This window comes from Macaca nemestrina, chromosome 15, assembly GCF_043159975.1.
Source record: "Macaca nemestrina isolate mMacNem1 chromosome 15, mMacNem.hap1, whole genome shotgun sequence".
NCBI classification, from domain to species: domain Eukaryota; kingdom Metazoa; phylum Chordata; class Mammalia; order Primates; family Cercopithecidae; genus Macaca; species Macaca nemestrina.
In genome coordinates this window covers 87,976,795-87,993,429 of record NC_092139.1, presented here as the reverse complement: position 1 = coordinate 87,993,429, position 16,635 = coordinate 87,976,795, and the positions used below count along the sequence as shown (strand labels likewise).

Below are 16,635 nucleotides of genomic sequence, written 5' to 3'. Positions count from 1 at the left end.
CCTCTTCTACTGCGCAGATGCTGCTTCAGTCTCGGCAAAACCTGTCTGGATTCTCTACTCTGAAAAGTTCTCTAGGCTATAAAACAAAATATCATTATTCCATAATTTCCTAAAGTGCACTTGTATGTATTGAAAAGATTATAGATAGAAACATACATAACTTGTAAATGTATTCTATGCAGAATTTCTCATTGTGTCCAGCATGTGGTTTGCCATGTTTATCATCTCCTGTTGTCTTAAGGTCAGGGGTTGCAACAAGGGAAGTCAAAATTGGGGGCTGGTGCTGAGCACAGATACACACCCACAGCCCTTCAATGACCTCAGGTGGCTAGATGTCTCCCACCTCCACCCAGCACCCAAGCAATCCCTTCGGAAGGTCTACTGACTGTTCTTTTTTTTTTTGAGACGGAGTCTCACGCTGTTGCCCAGGCTGGAGTGCAGTGGCGCAATCTCGGCTCACTGCAAGCTCCGCCTCCTGGGTTCACGCCATTCTCCTGCCTCAGCCTCCTGAGTAGCTAGGACTACAGGCGCCCGCCATCGCGCCCAGCTAATTTTTTTTTGTATTTTTAGTAGAGACGGGGTTTCACTGTGGTCTCGATCTCCTGACCTTGTGATCCTCCCGCCTCGGCCTCCCAAAGTGCTGGGATTACAGGCTTGAGCCACCGCGCCCGGCCTTGAAGAAATAAATGATATTTTATCATTCTACTTTGAGGGCTTAATAATATGTGCTAATTTGCAGATGGATGAAGTTGACCTTGCCGCCTACAAATAACCTAATAAGAAATGATCATTGCCAGCTGGGCGTGGTGGCTCACGCCTGTAATCCCAGCACTTCGAGAGGCCAAGGCGGGCAGATCACGAGGTCAGGAGATCGAGACCAGCCTGGCTAACACGGTGAAACCCCATCTTTACTAAAAATACAAAAAATTAGCCAGGCGTGGTGGTGGGCGCCTGTAGTCCCAGCCACTCAGGAGGCTGAGGCAGGAGAATGGTGTGAACCCGGGAGGCAGAGCTTGCAGTAAGCCAAGATCGCACCGCTGCACTCCAGTCTGGGCGACAGAGGGAGACTCCGTCTCAAAAAAAAAAAAAAAAAAAAGAAATGATCATTGTCAGAAAAGAGACTTCATTAAGTAGTGCCAGTGTTTTTGGTTTGGTTTGGTTTGGTTTGGTTTTTGAGACGGAGTCTCGGTCTGTCACCCAGGCTGGAGTGCAGTGGCACGGTCTCAGCTCACTGCAACCTCTGCCTCCCAGGTTTAAGCAATTCTTCTGCCTCAGCCTCTTGAGTAGCTGGGACTACAGGCATGTGCTGCCACGCCCAGCTAATTTTTGTATTTTTTTCTTTTTTTTAAGTAGAGACAAGTTTCACTGTATTGACCAGGCTGGTCTTCAACTCCTGACCTCGCCCACCTCAGCCTCCCAAAGTGCTGGGATTACAGGCGTGAGCCACCACACCTAGCCTGTTTTTGTCGTTTTAGTGTCACTACATTGTCTAAAAATTTGTGGTTTTTATTGATTGGCTAGTTTTTCAGACTTGTTCCTTGGAGGCTTGGATTTTTTGGGGTGCCTCAGGCTGTGAACTAGGACCTAAGGGAAGACAGAGTATCTTCTTTTTTACCTCTGCCATATCTTGAGGCTCCTCTTAGGGTTTAATTTGAAGAAAAGACCTGCTACTTAAATTGAAACCAGTAGTCTGAGCATCACTAAATAAAAGGATACATGAAATATTTTTAAAAGGAGCCCCTTTGCTACCTTTTTACCAGAACAATAATGTTCTTTAGCATGTATTGTTTCTCAATACACCTACTCCTGCTACTAAACACAGTATTTCCTCACATTTCTCTTAACCCTTGTCCCAGCCACTGTTAGCCAGACCCTCCAGCCGTCTTTTGGCTGAGGTGGTGACTGGGGGCCAGCCATGGGGGCCATCAGGGTGAGCTGCTTGTCAGCGCCCTCTCCATCACAGTGCAGTTGATCCACGTTTGTTCCTGCTGCTGCACCCTAGCGGTAAAAGAACTGCTCAGCTATTGACTATTGGCCAGGGCAAAAGAGGACTTAAGGCGTTGGGCCTTGCAGAAAGACTCAGCTGCAGAGTTGGCTGGGAGGCCTTTGGCCACACATGTCTCTCAACCAGATCCTGGAAGAAGAGTGTTTTCTTCTGTGACCTTGGAGACCTGTTCTGTGTGTCAGGAGACAAATAGACCAGGACAAAAATGACTTCCAAGTTGATCTGAGAAAAGTACATACATAAAACCTTTGCCTTTGATACCTGCAGCGCAGAGTCCTATCTTAGGAAAAGTCCAGGTTTTGTAGGCAGACCTGGGTTCGAATCATGATCCCCGCTCCTTCCCGAGTGATGAGGTCTGCGATTGTCAGGTGGTCAGCCCCTACGTTCACAGTCTCAGGAGACTTGGAGATACAGTCAGAATCTTTTGTGCTGGCTGCTGTCTCCGTAGTCATGCTTAGGTTAGTTGTTTTGTGGGTGAGTTTACTTAAACAGGAAATTGAAGTATTTCCGTGACTACTACTCCTGCTCTCACTACTGCAAAACCTTTCTCTTTATAGCTCTGGACTTACTGGACAAAATGTTGACATTCAACCCTCACAAGAGGATTGAAGTAGAACAGGCTCTGGCCCACCCATATCTGGAGCAGTATTACGACCCGAGTGACGAGGTAAGAGCTCATGTTCCTGGCTGCTGCTTCAGGGACATAGATCAGCCAGCAGTGGACCAACCATATCTTGCTTAGATTTTCCTGAGATGTACCTGGTGCCATACCTGGTTCTTCCAACAAGCCCACCTTTGCCTTGAGGATGAGTGCTGTGGGGCACAGCTTGAAACCTTCTCCCCGCATAACTCTATCTCAGCAGACTTCCTCCAGGCTACCTGCAACAGGTAGGGGTGGGGAAAATGCATGTATAAAGGGGGCAGCTGCACCAGTGTGGAGCACAGAGAGGACAGGGGTCTGAGACTGGAGGCCATTGTCATGGTTTGATAGGAAGAGACACCTGAAGTGATGTGCTGGCCCTGAGGATGGCCAGAGTGGAGAGGAGGTGGTCAGCCTGCTGACAGGGACAGCACACAGAATAGGGAGGGAAGTCAACCTGGACAGTTTCCACTGTGGCTTGGCGACTCCATGTCGGGTGTGCTATTCCCTAGAGACAAGGACATGAGAGTCTGTTGTAAGAAGTGATGAGGCCAGAGTGGATGTGGCAGCTCTTCAGAGCAGGCGGGGCATTCGAGTAGAAGAAGCTGCATGTCATGTTCTCTCCAAGACAGTCCTAGTGCCTTGGCTCTCTGGTTCCTCTGGGGTTCGGTTTTAACTTTAATCTCTGGAGGATAACAAAGAAAAATGCAGTATGAACCAAAAGTTTGGATTGTTCTAGTTGAGGCTCACATGCACAGAGAATAGTCTTTACCCTCCTGTTTTTGAAAGAATCAGCTTTCCCTTCCACATCCGTCTCCCTACCTCCAGCAACAAATGAGGCAGCTTGTGAAATACAACGTAGCCAGTAACACAGAATAGGTGGGAATACAGGTTTGGGGTTCTTCTAAGCTTAGTGGGCTGGAGATTTCCCAAGCTTCTGAGTCCAAATCAGCTGGCTGGGATAGTGGATGATGCGTGTAGGACACCTGCTGTGATCCCAGATGCATAGCCCTCCTTCGGGTTGAGCTATTTATTCTTCTGGACATGAGTCCTTGTCCGCTTTCGGATGGCCAAAGCTTAGTGCGGAGTTTGGGGTCTGTGCTTCCTCCTCCTAAAGGCCTCGTGTGAGGATTACATGGGTGAGACGTGAGAATCTAGGCATTCACTGACTGACAACTGGTATCATCATCAGCTTAGTTCTGTAACATTGCATTAGTTCACGGGCAGTAAAAATCAAAATGTGGCCAGGCACAGTGGCTCACACCTGTAGTCCCAGCTGTTCAGAAGGCTGAGGTGGGAAGATTGCTTCAGCCCAGGAGATCAAGGTTTCATTGAGCTGTGATCACACCACTGCACTCCAGCTTGGGTGACAGGCAAAACTCTTTCTCTAAAAAATAATATCATTGTTTGTCACTGAGTGTGTATGGGGTTCTTTGATCTAGACTAAGCTATTTAAGCGCATATTTTACTTAAATAGCTTTCTGGAGTATGGTTAAAAATTAAAATGGGAGCTGGACACGATGGCTCACGCCTGTAATCCCAACACTTTGGGAGGTCGAGGCAGGCGGATGACTTGAGGTCAGGAGTTGGAGACCAGCCTGGCCAACATGGGGAAACCCCTTCTCTACTAAAAATACAAAAATAACTGGGCATGATAGTGCGTGTTTGTAATCCCAGCCACTCTGTAGGCTGAGGTATAAGAATCACTTGAACCCAGGAGGTGGAGGTTGCAGCGAGTCAAGACCATGCCACTGCACACCAGCCTCGGCAATAGAATGAGACAGTCTCAAAAAAAAAAAATGGGGCCAGGTGTGGTGGCTCACACTTGTAATTCCAGCACTTTGGGAGGTCAAAGTGGGTGGATCACCTGAGGTCAGAGGTAGACCAGTCTGGCCAACATGGTGAAAACCCTGTCTCTACTAAAAATACAAAAATTAGGCGGGTGTTGTGGCAGGCAGGCACATATAATCCCAGCTACTCTGGAGGCTGAGGCAGGAGAATCACTTGAACCCAGGAGGAGGAGGTTGCAATAAGCCAGGATTGTATCACTGCACTCCAGCCTGGGCAACAGAGCAAGGTTTTGTGTCAAAAAAAAAAAAAAAAAAAAGAAGAAAACTTGTGAGAAAATATAAGAGTGTTTTTTTTTTTTCATACTACAAAGATGTAGCTCTATAATCTTGTTACAGTTATTAACATTTTGGAGTATTTCCTTCTCGGTCTTATATTTCTGGGTGCAGTGTTTTTTTTTTTTGTTTGTTTGTTTTTGTTTTTTTTTTTGAGACGGAGTCTCGCTCTGCCACCCAGGCTGGAGTGCAGTGGCTGGATCTCAGCTCACTGCAAGCTCCGCCTCCCGGGTTCACGCCATTCTCCTGCCTCAGCCTCCCGAGTAGCTGGGACTACAGGCGCCCGCCACCTCGCCCGGCTAGTTTTTTGTAGTTTTTAGTAGAGACGGGGTTTCACAGTGTCAGCCAGGATGGTCTCGATCTCCTGACCTCGTGATCCGCCCGTCTCGGCCTCCCAAAGTGCTGGGATTACAGGCTTGAGCCACTGCGCCCAGCCGGTCTTATATTTCTGTATCTAAATTTTTAAAATAAAATAGTTTTCATTTTCTTGACACAATATAGGCATTTTCCTATTAATCTTCCTTGCAGTTTATTTTTTTTTCTCTTTTTTCTTTCCTTTTTTTTTTTTTTTTTTCTTTTTTGAGATGGAGTCTTGCTCTGTCACCAGGCCAGGCTGGAGTACAATGGTGTAATCTCGGCTCACTGTAACCTCTACCTCCCGGGTTCAAGCGATTCTCCTGCCTCAGCCTCCCGAGTGGCTTGAACTACAGGCATGCACCACCATACCCAGCTAATTTTTGTAGTTTTACTAGAGACGGAGTTTCACTATGTTGGCCAGGATGTCCTCAATCTCTTGACCTCAGGATCCACCTGCCTCGGCCTCCCAAAAGTGCTGGGATTACAGGCGTGAGCCACCATGCCTGGCCAGTTTTTTTGTTTTGTTTTGTTTTGTTTTTTTGAGATGGAATCTTGCTCTGTCGCCCAGGCCAGAGTGCAGTGGCGCAATCTCAGCTCACTGCAACCTCCACCTCCTGGGTTCAAGCAATTCTCCTTCCTCAGCCTCCCAAGTAGCTGGGATGACAGGGATCTGCCACCATGCCTAGCTAATTTTTGTGTATTTTTAGTAGAGATGGGGTTTTGCTATGTTGGTCAGGCTGGTCTCAAATGATTCTCCCACCTTGGCCTCCCAAAGTGCTGGGGTTACAGGTGTGAGCCACTGCGCCTGGCCTTACAGCTTAATTTTTAACAGCTCTAAGATGTTTTTTCATATAAAGATACCATGATTTATTTAACGAAATGCATGTATTTTAGTATTATGGGTGTTGATTGGATAAACACCCACCACCTCCACAGCAGCACATTTCTCTTATTTCAGCATTCACTGCCTTAAAACATTTTAAAATTCTTCTGGGATTTGTGATAAGTTCAGAAGAACACTTTATAAACGGATTCAGTTGCTCCCGGTCTAAGTGCTTATGAGACCTTCCGGAGTGTGGGCACAACTCTTAGTCTTTCGCTCTGTCCCCCAGACTGGAGTGCCACGGCACGATCTCAGCTCACTGCAACCTCTGCCTCCTGGGTTCAAGCAGTTCTCCTGCCTCAGCCTTCTGAGTAGCTGAGATTACAGGCGTGCACCACCACACTCGGCTAATTTTTTATATTTTTGGTAGAGACAGGTTTTCACCATATTGGACCAGGCTGGTCTCGAGCTTCTGACCTCAAGTGATCCGCCCACCTTGCCGCCCACCTTGGCCTCCCAAAGTGCTGGAATTACAGGTGTGAGCCGCCACGCCCGGCCAGCAACTCTTAAGTTTTTATGAGACATCAGTCCTGTTGTATAAATTCAGAATCTGAGCAGTGGTCATTTTATGAATCAGTAAATTACTGCCTTACCCATAACAACTTTGACTGTTAAATGTTTTGTTTTCTCTTAAAGCCCATTGCCGAAGCACCATTCAAATTCGACATGGAATTGGATGACTTGCCTAAGGAAAAGCTCAAAGAACTAATTTTTGAAGAGACTGCTAGATTCCAGCCGGGATACAGATCTTAAATTTGTCAGGTACGTGGAGCTTTAATACAGTGAACTCCAGCAAGGGAGGCACTGCCTTTTGTTTCTAGAATGTTGTGTTCCTCGAGGTCCGTTATTTTGTATTCTTTTCCAAGCTCCTTGTTGAAAGGTTTTTTTTTTTTTTTAATTTAGAATTAAAAATTATTTAGAAAGTTACATATATTCTTTTAGGAATCTCTTTCTTGTTTATTAGAAACTCCAGGTACCTCCTTTACTCTCAAGGGTAGTGAATGTGATTATTTGGAAACAACTTTTTCATATTCTAGATTGTTCATGTTTGGGTTCTCATCTGTTCCTTGTTGCCTGTCCAGAGCAGTTTCACAGTTACATGAGCATCTCTCTGAAAGGGTTCGCCTCAGGACTCCCTTCCTCCCAGGGAATGCAGAGCCACCAGTTAAATAAATCTAGTGTTAGGGTCCTCTGTGCCTGCCCCTTCAGAAACTCCTAGCTGGGACCTGGTGCTACAGTTGATGTCACATGCAAGGGGCCCAGACCGTGTTACCAGTTCAGACTAGCAGTGTAGGCTGGAGAGCTGGGGAAACTTCATCCAAGAGATGGAGGCTGGGCTGGCCAGTCGGGGATTTACATGGGCCTGCACAGAAGCTGCATGTGCTTAGGTCATAAGGGGAGGTGAACAACGTGACAATATTGGTAGATTTTAAAAATTGAGTAGACCCAACACAATGGCTCATGCCTATAATTCCAGCACTTTGAGAGGCTGAGGGGAGAGGATCTCTTGAATCTCAGAGTCCAAGGCTGCAGTGAGCTATGACTGTATCACTGCACTCCATCCTGGGTGAACCCTCTCTCAAAAAAAAAAAAAAAATAATATACAGGAAAAGAAGGCAAATCTTGATTTTAGAGAGTATATGACAAGAGGGGAGAGAACTGGACTTGTGTTTAGAACTCTGTAGAAAAGAGCAGTGAATAAAGAATTGTGAGCCAAGGTAGAAGCAGTTGCTGGGGAGATGCTTTGGACAGAACCGTGTTGCAGTTACAGGTGTCCATTCCCTGTCACTGAGGACAAAGAACCAAGCAGACATGAGCTGAGGCCTGACATGACCCACACAGCCTCCAAGCAGATAGCGCTGAAAGCCAGGCAGGGCAACAGAGTGGGGAATTGGTAGTTTGGGGGATGGAAAATGGTGTTTTCAAAAGTCTGACATCAAAGCAGGAGGGGTTGAAATGAGGGAAGACTGGGTAGGACATCAGCTAAGAACAAATGCCTGGTCTTCCATACCAAAGGGGCTGTAGCGTTGGACTAGAAATGAAGTGGTGAGAAGCGGCAAATTCAAGAGAAGGAGGAAAGGCAAAGTCTGAAAGACTGCGAATTTTCTAAACCTACCAACTTAGGGGAGGCAGGACTGCTGGCACTGTTAAGCCCTCGCTTAGCTTGCTGTTGACACCAGACACACCCCAAAAGACAATCTCTCAAACCCAAGGGAAGTGTTGTGGAGTCACGCAAACAGGATGTGCAATGGACTGCTAGCCATAAGCCCTGCGTAGTGACTGAGAAAGAAGCCTGTTATCAGCAGGGGACTGAGCTGGTTCCTGTCTTCTGTTGCCCCATACTCATGTGGCTGTCTAGTGGAGGAGGTGTTAGCCACAGTGATTTGCACACTCACTCACTGACAGAAAGCTGGGCCCCAGGATCCAACCATTTTCACACCTGCAGTCCCCACAGAGCTTCCTTCCTGGCTCCTCCATGAGGCGCTCACAGTGGAGCAGTTGTCTCTGTTTCTCAAGAGTCCCTGCCCCACCGTGAGGCTCCAGGACACACTCCCAGTACAAGGTCAGGTTAACTAGACCCTGGTCAGCCGCTGCCTGTTTTTGTAAATGGAGCCACACAGGGCCTTGGATTTGCTCACAGGTTACCTTTGCTGCTTTTCCTCTACAGCAGTGGAGTGGGGTAGTCACAACAGACCTGGATGGCCTGTGAGGCCTGAGAGGTTTACTCTTTTGCCCTTTACAGAACCTAGAAGATGGAACTGAGCAACCTCTGTTGCTTTTCTTCCTTCACAATTCCTTTCACAGTCATTTTCCCTCAGCCAGGTGGTGGTCTGTGATCATCTCATCTTCTCTGTCGCTTGAGGTCAGGCGTGCTGCCTGCTTAGTCTACCTTAGACACCAAGAGCAAGCGGAGCAAGCAGGATCTAAATGCGGCCTCAAAGGGGCCCATAGTAGGGGAGAAAGGCACACAGACACAACTATGCACATTTTTAGTATAAAAGAGCTTCTGGGTTGACGTGATAATTCATTTTTCATCACTTAATCAGCATTGAGCACTTCCTTTTGCCAGTTAGGAAGGGAACAAAGATGAATAAGACACAGGCTTTGCTTTCCAGCAGCCTCATAGCAGGAAATGTAAACAACAAGGAGTATACAGAGTCCCAGTGGTGGGCACGGGCATGGTGGGCCCCAGAGGGTAAGGCAGACATTAAAGCCTCGCAGAGTGTTGCCGACTTGCAGTTGGGCTGCAGCTGAAACCTGGCAGTTGGGTTCTTTGCTGGTTGGGGAGGGGCACGGCTGTGTGGAACCTGGAAGGTGTTCATGCCAGACAGCAGAGCAAGAGTGGGCTGCAGAAAAAGAGGCCAGCCCAGGCTGTGGCCTTTGCCTCCCTAGGAGCCCAGCTCTCCCTCACAGGTAGCTACCTGACCTGAAGCAATGACTCAGGTGACTCTGGTGGCAGTAAAGATGCAGGAGGACCTGAGAGAGCAAGGACTTGGGGGACAGCTGGCCAGGCCACTGGAGACAGGCAGCACCGCAGGCACAAGGATGACAAGACAGCGGCAGGGTTGTTCCTGGGGCCACAGGACACAGTTGCTGACAGCCTCCTGAAGCCAGCCTTGCAAGGCGGGGGACCAGTATCCCTGTCGGGTCCACCACCACTCTGAGAGTCCCAGCGTGGCAAGGACAGTCACCTCTGTGTGTTGTTCATTTGCTCCAAACACAAAAGACACACAGATGCTCCCTGTGTGCTTATAGCATGATTTTTTCCCCCAACATTCTTTTAATGACAGTTTTCAACTATTCTGAAAAGTTGAAGGAATTTACAGTAGACAGCCGTATTCCCACCACCTAGATTATACAGTTAACATTAATATCTTACTAGTTTTCTCATAGATCTGTCCATCTGTTCCTCTATCTACCCATCAACCCATCTCATTTTATCCATTCATTGCAAAGGAAGTTGCCAACATCTAGACTGACTTATAATTTAATCATCTAGAATATCACATGAATCCAGGGGAAGCTGGGGCTGGGTTGGCTGATTAAACTATGGGATAGGTTCTTTCATAAACATTTCATTTTGGTGATCACAACAGAATGTTGGGAAGTCAGCATGCATCCCATGTTTATGATTGAGGAAACTGAAGACATGAGCCTTTGAGCACTTTGCTCAAGATTGTACATCAAGTAGCAAAACTAAGCAGAGAATCCAGGTATTTTGGACCCAGAATACCATTTTCTTGAAATGTTTGCCAGCATGAAACAGTGGCAGGCTGCACACTGCCTGTGACTAGCCTTGCTCCCTGGGAAAGGTCTCGGGACTCATTCACAATACTAAGGAGCATTGTCTCTGAGTTTTCAGCCCACACACTGGAGATCAGGAGCTCTAAATTGGAGAACTCAGGAGGTAAACGTGTAATAAAACAAGGGAACACTGGGAGGGCACTGTTGACCGTTTGGCTGCAGCAGGAAGGGCCTAGAAACATACACCCCAGGACCACAGAGCACAGCTGTGGGGCCCCTTTGGTAGAGGAAGCAATCAAGTGATATTTGTAGTGTTGGCCGAAAGATCTTAAAGGGTCAAAGTATATTCATTGTGTTTTGCTTAAGGGGGTCAATTTCCATGGGCAAGTTTAAAAACTAAACATGCCGGCCGGGCGCGGTGGCTCACGCCTGTAATCCCAGCAGTTTGGGAGGCCAAGGCAGGCGGATCACGAGGTCAGGAGATCAAGACCATCCTGGCTAATATGGTGAAACCCTGTCTCTACTAAAAATACAAAAAGTTAGCCGGGCGTGGTGGCAGGCGCCTGTAGTCCAGCTATTTGGGAGGCTGAGGCAGGAGAACGGCGTGAACCTGGGAGGCGGAGCTTGCAGTGAACCGAGATAGCGCCACTGCACTCCAGCCCGGGAGACACAGCGAGACTCCGTCTCAAAAAAAAAAAAAAAAAACTGAACATGCCTACTACCTGTGACAAGCCTCATTCCTACCCAGCCCATATCCTCAGTCTCCTACCCTGTGAGGCGGGTGAAGGTAGAGGTCAGTGCTCAGCTTTCTTCTTCGTCCGCCTGATTGTGAGTTTTCTCAGGTGGATTGATCAGTAGGGGCATGAACCGCATTTTCCTTTGGTTTATTGAAGATGAAAGCATTTTAGGGCAGCTTAACATCCTGGCAACCCATAGGTTTGGCTGCATTTCACCTCTACATAAAAGAGACTACTTCTCCCTCTCAGCCCATCTCCAAGTCCACAGTTTGGCTATAACACCCGTTCTTCTTGCCCCAACTCTTGAGTGGCAGATGAAAACCATAGCTCTGAAAGTACTCTGTGAAATAATAAGTGATACTCTGCTAGATTTTCATGCTGGAAAACATTTCACACCAATGAGAATCTCCAAAGGGAAGAGTCTGTTTTGTTTGCATTTTGAGACACTTGGTTGCCCCAGTGGCCTCCACCTTCTTCATCCGAACCACAGAATGCAAAACATTATTTGAGTGGCTGTTTTCACATTTTTAAGGATGGGACAGGCTGGGTGCAGTGGCTCATGCCTGTAATCCCAGCACTTTGGGAGGCCTAGGTAAGTGGATCATTTGAGGTCAGGGAAACCAGTCTGGCCAACATGATGAAACCCTGCCTCTACTAAAAATATAAAAATGAGCTGGGTGTAGTAGGAGGTGCCTGTAGTCCAAGCTATTTGGGAGGCTACAGCAGGAGAATTACTTGAACCTGGGAGGCAGAGGTTACAGGGAGCCGAGAGTGCACTACTGCACTCTAGCCTGGGCAACAGAGTGAAACTGTCTCAAAAAAAAAAACCGGATGGGACAGAGTGATCGATAGCTGGGAGTGAAGTTCACTCATTATGTACAGTGGAAGCCATGAGGCAGTGGCTCTGCAGGTGTGGCTGCTCTGTGCCCACCCCTAGCAATCTGTTCTAGCAAGCCCTCCAGGTGCTTTCCAGGCTAGCATCTGAGAACCACTGGCCTGTAAACAGTTGGAGTAGATTTGGTTTGGAATAGAATTTCTCCAAGTAAAAGTAGAGACATTGGAAAAACAGGGAAAGCGTGCTGCTTGTGCTTGCCTGGTGTGATACTCCAGGTGGGCCCTGGCCGGGCATAGAGAGTGAGGGAAATGCTTCCTTTCAGGGCACTGGTTCAGAGGCCTCATGGGAACATAGCTGTCAGGTCACCTCTGACCTGCGTGATCAGCACCTCTCCTGCCGGTGGGAACCAGTCACAGCTCCTTGCTAAAACCCCAGCCCATTACCCCCACTCACACTTCCCACCAGGACTGTTTCGCCCTCAGTCAGAGAAAATGTGAGCATTATTAACAGGGCACTGTCCCCTGACTGTGCAGTTAACTCTGTCCTAGCTGGTCATTTAGAGAGAGACTTGCTAAGAATAGGAGGCGGCAGAAGACCCTTTTGCGTAAAGATGTATTATTTTACAAAGGCCCTTAAACTCTAATTTTGACCATGGAGTAGTGTTGGATATCTTAGTATATGTGCTGCCAAAGCGAGCACTAGTGTTGGATATCTTATGATAAATAAAGGGCATCTTGGGAACACTGCAGTCTGTGTAGGCTGGGGGAGTGGTGTCTCTCCTATGAGTGTTGTGGAAACCACCTCGAAACTGTCTGAGAGAAGGTGCCTGTGGAGTGAGGGCTGACCCTGGCCCCTTCAGAACTGCCGTGTGTTACTCTTGCCCAAGTGTGTCCAATGAGATGGCCATTTTGCAGGAGTTTTTTTTCCCTTTTCTATTTTCATAATGCTATTGCTGCTGCTGCTGTTTTAATGTGGTTCACTCTTGTCACTTTTGTGTTTTGTGATGCTGATGACAATGTTGTTTTCACATGACTCACTCTTAACTCAGTGGTCTGTTTGTGTTTCTGTAGGACAAGGGCTCAGAGGACTGGACGTGCTCAGACATCGGTATTCTTCTTCCCAGTTCTTGACCCCTGGTCCTGTCTCCAGCCCGTCTTGGCTTATCCACTTTGACTCCTTTGAGCCGTTTGGAGGGGCGGTTTCTGGTAGTTGTGGCTTTTATGCTTTCAAAGAATTTCTTCAGTCCAGAGAATTCCTCCTGGCAGCCCTGTGTGTGTCACCTATTGGTGACCTGCGGCAGTATGTACTTCAGTGCACCTACTGCTTACTGTTGCTTTAGTCACTAACCGCTTTCTGGTTTGAAAGATGCAGTGGTTCCTCCCTCTCCTGAATCCTTTTCTACATGATGCCCTGCTGACCATGCAGCCGCACCAGAGAGAGATTCTTCCCCAGTTGTCTCGAGTCACTGGCATCTCACTTTATGATAGGGAAGGCTACTGCCTAGGGCACTTTAAGTCAGTGACAGCCCCTTATTTGCACTTCACCCTTTGACCATAACTGTTGCCCCAGAGCAGGAGCTTGTGGAAATACCTTGGCTGATGTTGCAGCCTGCAGCAAGTGCTTCCGTCTCGGGAATCCTTGGGGAGCACTTGTCCACGTCTTTTCTCATATCATGGTAGTCACTAACATCTATAAGGTATGTGCTATTGACCCAGCTTTTAGAAATGCAGTCATTTTTCTAAATAAAAAGGAAGTACTGCACCCAGCAATGTCACTCTGTAGACTTACTGTGGTCACTTGTACCATATAGAGGTGTAACACTTGCCAAGAAGCATTATGTGCAGTACTTAATGTTTGTAAGACTTACAAAAAAAAGATTTAAAGTGGCAGCTTCACTCGGCATTTGGTGAGAGAAGTACAAAGGTTGCAGTGCTGAGCTGTGGGTGGTTTCTGGGGATGTCCCAGGGTGGAACTCCACATGCTGGTGCACATACGCCTTTGAGCTACTTCAAATGTGCGTGTTTCAGTAACCATGTTCCATGCCTGAGGATTTAGCAGAGAGGAACACTGCGTCTTTAAATAAGAAAGTATACAATTCTTTTTCCTTCTACAGCATGTCAGCATCTCAAGTTCGTTTTTCAACCTACAATATAACAATTTGTAATAAAGCCTCCACGAGCTCATGACATGAAGCACTGTTTGTCGTCAAGTACTCAAATATTTCTGATACTGCTGAGTCAGACCGTCAGAAAAAGCTAGCACTAACTCGTGTTTGGAGCTCTATCCATATTTTACTGGTCTCTTTAAGTATTTGTTCCTGCCACTGTGTACTGTGGAGTTGACTCGGTGTTCTGTCCCAGTGCGGTGCCTCCTCTTGACTTCCCCACTGCTCTCTGTGGTGAGAAATTTGCCTTGTTCAATAATTACTGTACCCTCGCATGACTGTTACAGCTTTCTGTGCAGAGATGACTGTCCAAGTGCCACATGCCTACAATTGAAATGAAAACTCTATTGTTACCTCGATTGAGTTGTGTTCCACAGAAAATGCTATCCAGCAGATCATTTAGGAAAAATAATTCTATTTTTAGCTTTTCATTTCTCAGCTGTCCTTTTTTCTTGTTTGATTTTTGACAGCAATGGAGAATGGGTTATATAAAGACTGCCTGCTAATACGAACAGAAACGCATTTGTAATTCATGAAAATAAATGTACATCTTCTATCTTCACATTCATGTTAAGATTCAGTGTTGCTTTCCTCTGGATCAGCGTGTCTGAATGGACAGTCAGGTTCAGGTTGTGCTGAACACAGAAATGCTCACAGGCCTCACTTTGCCACCCAGGCACTGGCCCAGCACTTGGGTTTACATAAGATGAGTTAGCAAGGTGTTTCTGTAGGGTCCTTTTTACCTCTGCTCAGCGGAGAATCGATTCTGTCATGTTCCTTTATTCACAATCTTAGGTCTCAAATATTCTGTCAAACCCTAACGAAGAAGCCCCATCTCAGGTTGGATTCCCTGGTTCTCTCTAAAGAGGGCCTGCCCGCGTGCCCCAGAGCTGCTGCTGGGCACAGCCGAGTGTTGGGAAGGGCCGCCCCGCAGCGTGCAGTCCTCACCACCCAGCCCAGGGTGCTCACGCTCACCACTCCTGTGGCCGAGGAAGGATAGCTGGCTCATCCCCGGAAAACAGACCCACATCTCTATTCTTGCCCTGAAATACGCCCTTTTCACTTGCGTGCTCAGAGCTGCCATCTGAAGGTCCACACAGCATTGACAAGACACAGAAATTTGACTGTTACCTGATAACACTGATAAGTCAGTTTTCATTTTTAAAACATTGACAGTTTTATTACTCTTGTTTCTTTATACTTTTTAAATGGAAAGTTAGTATTATGAGGTTAATTTGCAATCCTCTTCTAATTAGAAAACCACAGCCTTGGCTACTAACATCTGGAGACTATGAGCTCCTTCCCATTCCCCTTCCTGGTACTGTGGAGTCAGATTGGCATGAAACCACTAACTTCATTCTAGAATCATTGTAGCCATAAGTTGTGTGCTTTTTATTAATCATGCCAAACATAATGTAACAGGGCAGAGAATGGTCCTAACCAAGGTACCTATGAAAAGCGCTAACTATCATGTGTAGTAGATGCATCATTTTGGCTCTTCTTACATTTGTAAAAATGTACAGATTAGGTCATCTTAGTTCATATTAGTGACACTGAACAGCACCTCCACTATTAGTATGTTCAAATAAGCTTTCAGACTAATAGCTTTTTTGGTGTCTAAAATGTAAGCAAAAAATTCCTGTTGAAACATTCCAGTCCTTTCATTTAGTATAAAAGAAATACCGAACAAGCCAGTGGGATGGATTTGAAAGAACTCATCGTGAGGACTCTGTCCTGACACAGGTTCTCAAAGCTAGCAGAGATATGCAGACATTGTGGCATCTGGGTAGAAGAATAGTGTATTCGGTGTGCCATGCACAGTGTGTGGTCTGTGCACACTCATTCCTTATGCTCTTGGGCGCAGGCAGTGGGTGTAGATGTAACCGGTAGCTTTGACAAGCTACATGTGGCTCACCAGTGGTTGTCTCTAAGGAATCGCAAAGGTAAACTACCCACACCGCATGCCACATAATATTTCAACCATTCAGAGGAGACTGTTTTCTCTTTATTTGCTTATATGTTAATATGGTTTTTAAATTGGTAACTTTTATATAGTATGGTAACAGTATGTTAATACACACATACATATGCACACATGCTTTGAGTCCTTCCATAATACTTTTATATTTGTAAATCAATGTTTTGGAGCAATCCCAAGTTTAAGGGAAATATTTTTGTAAATGTAATGGTTTTGAAAATCTGAGCAATCCTTTCGCTTATACATTTTTAAAGCATTTGTGCTTTAAAATTGTTATGCTGGTGTTTGAAACATGATACTCCTGTAGTGCAGATGAGAAGCTATCACAGTGAATATGCGGTTTCTCTTACGTCATCCACCTTGACACGATGGGTCAGAAACAAATGGAAATCCAGAGCAAGTCCTCCAGGGTTGCACCAGGTTTACCTAAAGCTTGTTGCCTTTTTTTGTGCTGTTTATCCGTGTAGAGCACTCAAGAAAGTTCTGAAACTGCTTTGTATCTGCTTTGTACTGTTGGTGCCTTCTTGGTATTGCACCCCAAAATTCTGCATAGACTATTTAGCATAATGGTAAGTTAAAAAATGTTAAAGGAAGATTTTATTAAGAATCTGAATGTTTATTCATTATATTGTTACAATTTAACATTAACATTTATTTGTGGTATTTGT

At 46.4% G+C, this 16,635-nt stretch overlaps 1 protein-coding gene across 1 annotated transcript in view; it reads left to right on the top strand.

Annotated features, from left to right (window-relative positions):
- The window catches only part of LOC105480656 (mitogen-activated protein kinase 1), a 108,190-nt gene extending 93,639 nt beyond the window's left edge, over positions 1-14,551 (top strand). The window contains exons 7-9 of the mRNA XM_071080062.1: positions 2,563-2,672; positions 6,645-6,770; positions 12,896-14,551. Of these exons, the coding sequence (XP_070936163.1) occupies positions 2,563-2,672; positions 6,645-6,761 (227 nt within the window). The 3' untranslated portion in view covers positions 6,762-6,770; positions 12,896-14,551. The remainder of the gene's footprint in view (positions 1-2,562; positions 2,673-6,644; positions 6,771-12,895) is intronic.
- Positions 14,552-16,635: the final 2,084 nt, after the last annotated feature.